This window comes from Anolis carolinensis, chromosome 3 (genome assembly GCF_035594765.1).
Source record: "Anolis carolinensis isolate JA03-04 chromosome 3, rAnoCar3.1.pri, whole genome shotgun sequence".
NCBI classification, from domain to species: Eukaryota; Metazoa; Chordata; class Lepidosauria; order Squamata; family Dactyloidae; genus Anolis; species Anolis carolinensis.
Window position 1 is genome coordinate 228,155,382 of NC_085843.1, and position 12,075 is coordinate 228,167,456.

At 38.9% G+C, this 12,075-nt stretch overlaps 1 protein-coding gene across 1 annotated transcript in view; it reads right to left on the reverse strand.

Annotated features, from left to right (window-relative positions):
- Nucleotides 1-12,075, reverse strand: part of sorcs3 (sortilin related VPS10 domain containing receptor 3) — a 665,522-nt gene that overhangs the window by 19,279 nt on the left and 634,168 nt on the right. Inside the window, exons 24-25 of the mRNA XM_062976280.1 lie at nt 2,758-2,857; nt 978-1,083 (exon numbers count right to left, since the gene is read on the reverse strand). Of these exons, the coding sequence (XP_062832350.1) occupies nt 978-1,083; nt 2,758-2,857 (206 nt within the window). The remainder of the gene's footprint in view (nt 1-977; nt 1,084-2,757; nt 2,858-12,075) is intronic.

Consider the following 12,075-nt stretch of genomic DNA (forward strand, 5'->3'; position numbering starts at 1 on the left):
CGTCTCAATGGAGAAAGCAGTGCACTGCATTGACCCTAGTATTACTTCAGCAAGAAGGCTAGTAGAATGCAGACAGACATAACTAACATCATTGATGGGACTATAAGAGGATATGTGTTCTTACAATCACTGGGCTGAAACCAACTATCTGACATACTGGATATAAATACATCTTGCCAGGCACTCTAGATGACAACTTGACATGAATGGAAATCCTGGAGGATTAGAAGGGTAGGTGGCAACTGAGAAAAATTCTACTGTAGAAATCCCTATGTTTGATGACAGAGTTCTCAAACTTGTGTGTTTGCCAATGAAACCAGAATTTATTTATTTATTTATTTGCCCTATTTATACCCTGCCTTTCTTTACTCCAAAGGGAACTCAAGGTGGCTTACATATGGCAATTATTCAATGCCTTAAACACATACAAAACATTGAGCCTAAATTATTAATAATTCAATAATAATTATTAATGAAGGTCTTTATTTGGATGTGATTCATCAGCTGCTTTGGTATTTGCTCAATAAAAATTTCAAAGTCCTTTATTTTTTATTTTTTAATGGAAGTAATGTAAATAATAAGGATTTATTGCCAGGCTAAGAAATGGCTGATCTGCTTATTCAGAAATCCAGTTGGGAAGAATAATGGACCACTGTAGACTTGGCACAATTTTATCCTGGTATTCAAACATCCCAAAGTGCTGTAAAGCAATTATCTGCAGGAAAGCCCCTCATATTTTTGTGCAAAAACCTTGTATGTTTTTACTCTGAATACTTGCGACTGGACAGTTACGCATGTAAAGCACACCTAGAGCAGACATTTCCTTCCCTATTTCATATATTGGAGGAATATTCTGTCCTCTCCTTCTCTTCCTTTCCTTTCTGCTCTAGTCTGAAAACAAAACCTATGTGAAAACCAGACTCATTTCCAACTTTTTGACCATATTTTCTTTGAAATAGAGAGAAGTAGCAACATACCTTTTAAACTTGTAGATTAAAAAAACAGCCAAGCCAACAAAGACCACAGACAACAGCATCAACATTGCTGAACTACTGTGCCCAGCACCCGAGTCCACAAGAGGTGCTAGAAGATGGAAGAACAACACGTTAGTCTAGGAAGTCATTAACAGCAGGAGTGGATGAGGGACTGAGAAGAAGCTTTGCTCATTTTCCTTTGGAGTCTCCAGTTTATTGTCACTGACATGTAACTTGTGCTGTCTTTAAAAAGACACCTCACATCGGAAAAAATTGATCTCCCTCTTTTTTTGAACTCAAGGCTGCAATTTTTAGACAGCATCATAATGAAAAGGAAGCTGTGGAGCATGTAAAGACAAACTGTGTGCAGGAACAGCCCACCTTGGTCCGCTTTGGTCAGCTTTCGATTCAATCTTTTTTTGAGCCTGAGTACAGAGAATTTGTTTAATGGGGAAACAGCAAAAGCAAGGGAGGAAAAGAGTGTCTTTTCTTGTGCTTTTTGAAGTTTAATCAGGATAAAGATAAGGTAAAGCTCAAATATTTTCTTTCACAGTCCTTTTATGTAACTCTTAAGTCACCTGAAATTGGCCCTAAATGGATGACATCTTCCCCCTTGCTTACTGCTGCTTTTACTTGCCATTCCTCATTCTGAATTTAATGAAACTGCTTGTCTTTAACCCTTAATGTTGACTAAAAAATTCACTGAAGTACTTTCAAAGTACTCTGTACCACTTGGCATTATTGACCTGTTGGAACATGTGAAAATAATGATCATTTTGCATACATAACATGCCTTCATCCTTTATAACTCAGGTGAAACTTTTGATTTCACTTAGCTAGAATAGGAAAGGATATTCAAGTTTTTTCTATTATTCTACCACTTTCATAATAAAATACAATCTTTGGTGCTCTTCTGTGTGGGAGAAGCAAAAACTCCCAACAAGGTTACTGTTGAGATAGAAGGATTGGACTTTGATTTAGGAAGGAATTTTGAATGTAAGAGGAAAATCTTCTTACCTGATTATTCACAATCTTATAAAACTCAATTATTTTTCTGGTATTAACTTATCATTTTAAGAGCTTTAATCGTTTTTATTCCCTCCTTATGGGATCCAACAATAATTTCAGCTGCCTTTTTCTATAAACTTTTTCGGTTTTAGAGTATCTTTTTTAAAAAATAAGTCACTCATATGATCTATGAACGATTAATGACCACTAGATTAAAAAATAGGCCATTCAGCCTTTTGGGACTTCCCATCTATGATAATGTAATTCTAGATAATTGACATTTTTCAGTGCCAGAAAGAGGGAGCAGATTACACCAGAGAAAGAGGAGCAAGTATTGCTGGTCAACCAAGCCACAGATGAAGAGAAAAGAAAATTAAGAACAAGGAAGACAAAGCCCTCTAATTAGAAAGTCACTTTGGCTGGAGAAGAAGAAAGCATTTCAGACTCCAAATCAAGTTAATTGAAATTATGAGCAAGGTTCATCTCTTAAATACTGATTATGACAATACTCATAAAACATTGAACATTACATGTGATTGGCATATATTAATGAATGATAGTGTTAAATTTGCTCATAACCCAATTTGGAATATAAATGTAGGGCTGAGTTGGCCAAGTACAATGTCCATGGATCAAAAATGAACATTTACAATGGTACTTATCTTTTGCTTTCTTCCTTGAAAATATTAGTTTCACTATAGACATATTTGAATCCATTAGATTAATTGCAAAAAAGATATTACATTTCATAGGCCTTTCTTCTCTGTAAGCTTACCTAATGTCAATTGAGTGACATACACTATGACTTCCACACCGGGCTTCAGTTCAAACTGGACCAGGTTCTGATTCAATGCATTGAAGAGGATTTCAACCGTCTGAAAAAAATAATTTAATATGTCTAAATGGTAGCACTTGGGAAGACTACTCATTGATATCTCATACATAGTAATAGAACATAGTTGCAAAGCACTATGTAGCTAAAATGCAGGAGAAAAGGGTCATCAGGTTGAGGAACTGCAAGATTTACAGAGGTATAAAAGAAGACTTCTTAAACTTTCCCACTTGTGACCCCTTTTGGACGTAAAAAGTTTTACATGACCCTGGGCATATTGCTGTATAAAGTATGCATAAAAATCAAACTTTTACTTATAACAACCAGCATTTGTAAGGCTTGCTAAATAGTGTTGTCGAAGGCTTTCATGGCCGGAATCACAGGGTTGTTGTGTTTTCCGGGCTGTATGGCCATGTTCCAGAAGTATTATCTCCTGATGTTTCGCCCACATCTATGACAGGCATCCTCAGAGGTTGTGAGGTATATATATACTTCATAACCTCTGAGGATGTCTGTCATAGATGCGGGCGAAATGTCAGGAGATAATACTTCTGGAACATGACCATACAGCCTGGAAACACACACAACAACCTTGCTAAATAGGCTGGTCTTCTTTTTTATGAAGTACAGCTGAAACATCTTCATCAGAGTCCACTGTAAACACTGCACAACAGATTTGTGTAAATGTTCAAAACATTCAGAAACCTATAACGCTGCCAAATCTTTGCAACTTCGACATTGAGCTGAGGGGAACCCATTTCATGTCGGAACCCACAGTTTAAAAAGCAGTAGCATAAAACAAAGTTCAGTACAAAACCTCTCCTTTTCACATCTACCATATTTCATTGGTCAAAACCATAGTAGTAGGAGGCATAGACAAAGCATATTGATTTAAACAACTTTCTGAACATCTGAATAAAGTTACTATGTTGTGATAAAATGGAAAACTAGGGAAAGAGGAAAAAGAAAAGAGTAGCTGGAACCATGAAGTAGCCATTTACAACATTTTGCTACAGCTCCCATTTGTTTTCAAATTACAGATCCTATTGTTTTCCCCACATTATTACCACCACACAGAGGTATGTTCTTGTAACAGACTAAGAACATTATTTGCATTTGGTACAGCCAGATGTGGAGACACATCCAAACAAAACTGGTATACAGATGTTAAGGTTGACCTTCATTTTTTCTTATTTTTGGTTTAGGTTTTGGATCAAATACACCGGCAAGCAACTGAAGAGTCCAGTGTCACTCAAAACCTTTGCATCCCTCTTCGTGATAGAGTCTTCCATCTGCTGTAAGGCAAATCCCCCTTCTAACTGTACCTCCCAGACCATATTTCACTCTTAACTAGGAAGATTCCCCAAATCCCCCAGACAGATTTGCAAGTTCTGCAAGAGGAAGAAAGGGATAAAAAGCCCTGTTGTCTTTATCATAATTTCAGCCAGCCTTCTTATTCTTTAATGTGTATGACATACATGCATCAAGAAAAATCTGCTTGTTGAAGCCTACTTCCAGCTTCAGAGCACTAGTGTTGGGCAGAGAAAAAGAAAGGATCTCTTCACTGTCTGCCTCTTTCAAGTCTAAATCTACATCTACAAGGAACATAAATATTCTTTGTAACTTCAAAGTTAAACTTCTAAATGTTTTGCACCCAAAATTTCTAGATAAGCACGCAGTGTAAGTGTAACTGTGACACACTTTTTAAAAAGAGGATGATTTCACAGCAAGCAATTAACTCCATATTGGGATATTAAATCATTTTTCACATTCCTTTGTTCTTTACTTGTCCTCTGGGATCAAAGATATTCTGATTTGTTTTAAGAAATCATGTAAGTGTAGTGGTTAAAAATGAACTATCCCAAGTTCATATGCCACTTGCATGATGAACTTCATTGGCAAACAACATACATTGTATGCTTATCGTAATGATGACTAAGGTACTGTTGAAAAACAATGCACAGACCCCACCACAATTTGCTATGTGCTTTGCAAATAAGTGTTAGGAATATGTTTTGGTGAGACTTGCCTACACCCTACATTAAGCAATTGGAACTTATGACTCTGACCACTCCTTTCAGTTGGTGCAGCTGCTGGGCTTTTAAGAAGGGAGTATTTGAGATTAATGATGCTATGAATACCAAAACTATAGCATACAATATCATAAATAAATACCAAACAGATGCTAGCCAAATCCTTTTGTTTTGTGTGGTCAAATGAAACTTTTTCTATGCAAAAAGTATCCCAGTCTCATTTTTCTATATAATAACTCCCCCACAACATTTCAGAACATTTTAATAATGGGGAATACTCCAGATGAATATTCATTTTCCCCCTGAGCATGTCTAGAGCTATCTTAATTATTAATATAATCAAAATTGTATCATTATGTTATGTTACAATTGTATTATACAATTATGTAATTAATTAAATTGTAATATAAATGCTCAAAGATTTAAATTGGTAGGGGAGGCAATTCAGAAACTGAATAGGCAGCTAGTTCCTCAAGCGTGGGGAAGAAACAATGGTGCACCCACAGATGGAGCGCACCCTCCCTTTCCTTCTCCTGGGAGACCAGAATAACTATAATTTAATCTCCTGAACTGTCTTCGTCTCCTTCTTTTCCTTACATGTAAGCAGCCTAGCCATTGCTGGGGCTTTTAAGGAAGGAACATTCTGGATGGAGTCAAAGAAGTAGATAATACTTCATTGTGGCTGTGAAAAAAGGGGACATATATGCACATTTGTATGGCACTAAGATAATGCTTTCTTGATAATCCATACCTAAACCCCATCTCAAAGCAACATAATATTGATCTTAACATATTACAGTTTATTTGTGGGATAGTCTAGAGAAAAGGGAAGAATAGCTGATATCAACTGACTACCTTCTACACCAGGCTTGGGCAAACTTTGGCCTTCCAGGTGTTTCGGACTTCAACTTCCACAATTCCTAACAGCCAGTAGGAGTTGAAGTCAAAAACACATGGAAGGCCAAAGTTTGCCCATAGCTGTTCTATGTTGTCATTGCTACCTTTAGTGATAGAAACACTATAGTTTAAAAAAAAAAAAACATCTTCACTTCCCTGAAATTACCCCTTCTAATTTCACCTCCTTCTTGTGCACCAAGTTGACCAAGTTTTCCCTTCACCACATTTAGCTTAGCACCAAAGAGAACACCTGTGAGCATTTTAAAGGACTACAAAAAGGCCAATGGTTGTTATAGATCAGTGTGGTCCAACCCACAGGCTGCATGCAGCCCACCAATTCATTTTTATTGCCCCTTGTCTTTCTTACTGGAAAAATATTTTAATTTAACATTTGGAAAACAAATGGCTTACCCTTCTTACTGCTTTAAGTTTTTGAGAAACAGTCATATAATCGCCATATTGGAGCTTCACTCATTTCTATACTAAAGTTTGATTGACCCTCGGATAACTAAAGCTTGGGCCACACTGTTATAGATTATCAATCTGAAATCCGTTCCTATATGGCAAGCCATCAACAATAGTAACTAAATTTGCTGGGAAAGTCCTGTAATACTACTTGCTCTTCATAAAGCCCCCAACAAAGATTTGGCTGATTTATTCACTAGTTATTTTTGCAGACACCTTTTAGGAAGCTTCTGCTTTTGTTCATGACTCTAATCTCACCTCGGTATAACAGTATTCATCACTGTAATTACCTATTTATTTAAGTAAATGGGCACGGCAAGTTCCAAATGCAGTTTGTACTCTGTATCTTAACTGGTTTTGCAAATTGGACGTTATAGGGAGCAGCAGCCAATTATTTTTCTTTAAGGAGAGCACACTGAATCACAGAACTGTCAGAGTGGTAGATACTGCAAAAGCCATCTAGTTCAGGTGCCTAAGAATGCAGGGATATAGCCATAGCATACCTGTTGCCATCCAACTGCTGTTTAAAAAACTCCTAGAAATCCATCACCTTCCTAGGTATTTTATTGTCTTGCAATCAGAAAGTTCTAACATTTTATCATATTATGATATCTTAAACCCATTGTTTAGCGTCTTATCCTGGAACCACAGAAAACAAGCATGTACCGTCTTCATCAGTTGTTGGGGAGCTCCTCCACCCTTCTCAGGGTGGGGGGGGGGCACCTGACTCCTCGGCAACTCGGTGTAGCGAGTTCGCTCACCATTTTGCAGACAAAGTCACTCAGATTCGTTTCGACTTGGACGCCAGTCTTGAAGCATTGCCGTGAGGTAACCGCGGCATCTGTCTGTTCGATCTTGTGGGATTCGTTTCAGTTTGTGCAACCTGATGATGTGGACAAGATTCTTGGAGCGGTGAGGGCAACTACCTATGCCCTTGATCCCTGCCCATCTTGGCTTTTAAAACAGGCCAGTGGTGGGTTAGTTGATTGGTTTGTGGCAATAATTAATGCCTCTTTGGGGCAGGGCAAATTTCCATCCAGCCTAAAACAAGCCGTGGTAAGGCCTATTATGAAGAAGGCCTCATGAGATCCGACCAATCCTTGTAACTACAGGCCAATCTCTAACCTACCATTCTTGGGCAAGGTCTTGGAGCGGGTGGTTGCCTCTCAGCTCCAGGGATTCTTGGAAGATACGGATTTTCTGGACCAATCACAGTCTGGCTTCAGGCCTGGGTTCAGTACCGAGATGGCTTTGGTCGCCTTGGTGGATGACCTCCGCAGGGAACTGGACAGGGGGAGTGTGACCCTGCTGGTTCTCTTGGACATCTCAGCGGCTTTCGATACCATCTACCATGGTATCCTTCTGGGGCGGCTCTCTGGGATGGGCCTTGGGGGTACTGCACTGCAGTGGCTCCAGTCCTTTCTGGAGGGTCATTCCCAGTTGGTGAAGCTGGGAGACACCTGCTCGGACCCCTGGCCATTGACCTGTGGGGTCCCGCAAGGTTCTATTTTGTCCCCCATGCTTTTTAACATCTACATGAAATCGCTGGGAGAGGTCATCCGGAGTTTTGGAGTGCGGTGCCATCTCTACGCGGATGACACCCAAGTCTACTACTCTTTTCCACCTAAATCCAAGGAAGCCCCTCGGATTCTGGACCAGTGTCTGGCCGCTGTGTTGGCCTGGATGAGGGTGAATAAACTGAGACTTAATCCTGACAAGACAGAGGTCCTCCAGGTCAGTCGTATGTCTGATCGGGGTATTGGGTGGCAACCTGTGCTTGACGGGGTTGCACTCCCCCTGAAGGCGTAGGTCCGCAGCTTGGGGGTCCTCCTGGATTCGGGGCTGACGCTTGAGGCTCAGGTGTCGGCTGTGGCCAGGAGGGCCTTTGCACAATTAAAACTTGTGCGCCAGCTGCGACCATATCTCGAGAAGTCTGATCTGACCATGGTGGTCCATGCCTTAGTTACATCCAGACTGGACTATTGCAATGCGCTCTATGTGGGGCTGCCTTTGAAGACGGCCCGGAAATTACAACTAGTACAGTGATCGGCAGCCAGGCTTCTAACTGGAGCGAATTACAGGGTGCGTTCAACGCCTCTGTTTAAGGAGCTCCACTGGCTGTCTTTTACTTTCCGGGCCCAATTCAAGGTGCAGGTTATCACCTACAAAGCCCTAAACGGTTTGGGACCCACCTACTTTAGAGACCGCATCTCCCCCTACGAATCCGCACGTTCTCTCCGCTCATCGGGGGACGCCCTTCTCTTGCTCCCACCACCCTCGCAGTCGTGGTTGGTGGGGACGAGAGAGAGGGCCTTCTCCGTCGTGGCCCTCCGGCTTTGGAACTCTCTCCCTAGAGAGATCAGGCAGGTCCCTACCCTCCTCTCCTTTTGTAGGAGTTTTAAAACCTGGCTCTTCCAGAAGGCCTTTGACACCTAATTAGACGTTGGACTGATCCATCTGCCCATTTTATAATAGCCCCCTTTTCTGAGATGTTGCCAATGCTATTTTTCACTTTATTGTCAATTTCTACCGGCACATTCTGTTCTGGATTTTATGAATTAGTCTCCTGTTTTAATATTGTATGTTTTTTGTATGCTTTTTGCTGATTTTAATGATTGTTTTATTGCTATTGATGTTTTACTGGTATAATTGTTTTATAGTCGTGCTATTGATATTGATTGTCTTATCGGGCTAGGCCCCATGTAAGCTGCCCCGAGTCCCTTCGGGGAGATGGGGCGGGGTATAAAAATAAAGTTATTATTATTATTATTATTATTATTATTATTATTATTATTATTATTATTATTCCTCATGACAACCCTTCAGATATTTAATGATGGTTGTAATGCCAACAATTTCCTTTACTTTTAGATCCTTCTAAAGAAGTTTCTCAACTTGTGGGTCCCCAGGTGTTTTGGTCTACAACTTCCAGAAATCCCAGCCAGTTTACCAGCTGTTGGGATTTCTGGGAGTTGGTGGCCAAAACATCCGGGGAACCACAGAGTGAGAACCCCTGTTCTAAAGAAATACGAGAATGGTGCAAGCTGCTGGCCTATAATACAGAATGTACTTACATAGCTAGACCAAATTATAACCTATATCTGTGACAGCAACTAGTTCAAAAGGAGTAAAGTTACCATTTCACCCCTAACTGACCAAGAGCAGATTGATCTGACATAAGACCAGGTATAGCAGTGCTAAATTGACCCCTCTCCATTTTAGGGGTATTGAAAATTACAGAAAGTACTGCTGCTTGGGGCTAACTTTGTGCCAACATTGTGGTTTCAAGCTATTGGAAGTTGGCGTCTGGAATAATTTAGCTCCTTTCTAAAACTATTTCTTCTCTACAACTTTTTAGTCATTTTTCTGGCATATTCTTACCAGGAAATATCTATTGCAAGAAATCCCTGAGAATAAATGGCAGAAGAATGATCTCTTGTAACTGAAAATAATACACAAGTGACATTTTATTTGTGACAATGGATGGAAGGAATATTTGAAGATATTCAAAATGAACGTGTTTCTTGAGTGTTGGGAATTCTTGATAAGCACAATCCAGGGCAGCTCATGACTTCTGTGCAAAATTCAAACATGATGGTTTTGCACAGAAAACATTTTTCCATGGTTAGAAAATGCTACCTTTATATATAATAACTCCCCCACAACAGAAAAAAATGTGTGGAATTTGGCAGAATATATCATGAATTAAAAATAATCTTCACACTTCTTGAAAATGTTATCACAATTGGAAGAAACCTGATAAAATCATTAATTGCTCGCTTTGAGAATGACATTTGTGAAGATTTGTATCACTATTTGTAACTGGTTACTTCCAGTCCTTAGGGGTGTGTGTGTGTGTGTGTATGTGTATGAGAATATAAGCCAACCCAAATATAATCCGAGGCACCTAATTTTAGCACAAAAAACTGGGAAAACTTATTGACTCGAGTAATAAGCTGAGGGTGGGAAATGCAGCAGCTACTGGTAAATTTCAAAAATAAAAATAGATACCAATAAAATTACAGTAATTGAGGCATCAGTAGGTTAAATGTTTTTGAATATTTACATTAAACTGTAATTTAAAATAAGACTGTCCAACTCTGATTAAATCATCATTCTAACCTTCTTCAATGTAGATGTGCTTACGTATCCTTCCAATAATAAAAAATAGAGTAAAATAATAAATGTAATAATAATAATAGAGTAAAATAATAAATATAATAATAAAATAGAATAAAACAATAAATGTAATAATAACAATAATAATAGAGAAGAAGAATAAATTTACCATATATACTTGAGTATAAGCCAACCCAAATCTAAGCCGGTCAGGACTCTCACGTATAAGTTGAGGGGGGATTTTTCAGCCCTAAAAATGGCTGAAAAACTTAGCTATACTCGAGTATATATGGTACATGTACAACTTGCCATTTCACTTTCAATCAAAATGTCTAGGGCTCCTATACTGTCTTATAATGCAAGTTTCACAATACAGTTTAACTACATTGAACTGCATTATATGGCAGTGTAGACTAATATAATGCAGTTCAGTTCAGTTAAACTGCATAATGAAACTGCATTATATGGCCGTGTTGATGGGGCCTAGATTGAGAGTGGAGTCTTTATGCTAAATCTGATCTATCATCCCTATTCATTATATCCTCAGTGAAGATCTCCAATTGTTTTTTTAGAAAAACTTACATGTTAATCAGGTATTGTGTGAACACAGATCTGTTTCTGAGTACATCTTAGAAAAGTATTTTTTTTACTTCTATTTCCAGTGTGCCTAATCAGAATAGTTCAAAAAAGTACTGTGGCGCAGGCTGATTAGCAGCCAGCTGCAACAAATCACTCTGACCAAGAGGTCATGAGTTCGAGGCCAGCCCGCGCCTGCGTCTGTCTCTGTCTCTGTTCTATATTATGGCATTGAATGTTTGCCTTATATGTGCAATGTGATCCGCCCTGAGTCCCCTTCGGGGTGAGAAGGGTGGAATATAAATACTGTAAATAAATAAATTAAATAAATAAAGTAACCTTTTCATGCTCAGGAGAGTGATCTTCTTAAGAGTGGGGTTCCTGGTTGCTCTCCTGTGCACACTTAAGTGAGAGAAAGCTTAATTGTTTAGGTGGAAAGATATATGAAATAATGTTCAGACTAAACAGGCCAAGAAAATAATGTAAGTTTTTTTCTTGTAAGAAGACGATGTTTAGGTAAATGGGGATGCATTCGAAAAGCCCATCCCTTGGCACAAGGCCTTCTTTGTTGGGGACATGAAAAAGGACTTCAGAAGCAGGGGTACAATTCTTTGCTAATTTTGTTTTAGAAGGAAGCAACAAGTAATCTGAAAAAAAAAATTCCCAGTAAGAGAATATTTTCACAAACACCACAATGTTTGAAGACAGAATGTTTTGTTAACATTTTCCATCTAGTCCAAATACCCTGAAGGTGTAAGATCCTGTTTCACTTTGGGAGCTAAGCAGGCTCAAGCCTGGTCAGTGTCTGGATGGGAGGCCACCATCGAGTGCTCCAAGCTAAATTTTAGAGGAAAGCAATGGAAAAGCACCTCTAAGTGTTCTTTGTTTCAGTGTTTTTAATTAAGAGACACTTGCTTAAAAACCAGTGAAATGCATTAAATTCACAGGTAATGTGAAGATACACACATTTTTATGCAGGAAGTAGCATTTTCTTCACAATGTTCAGAAAAAGATTCCCCAGTCCAGATTCTTTGGAGTTCCACCAACCTTGAGAAAAAAAAATCTTTTGATCCTTTAATATCCTTCCCATCCCTTTTCATAAGATATTAAAAGGCAATCAAATGCAAAAGATAGCTAACAAACTTTAAAATATAAATGTAAAAGTTTTAGA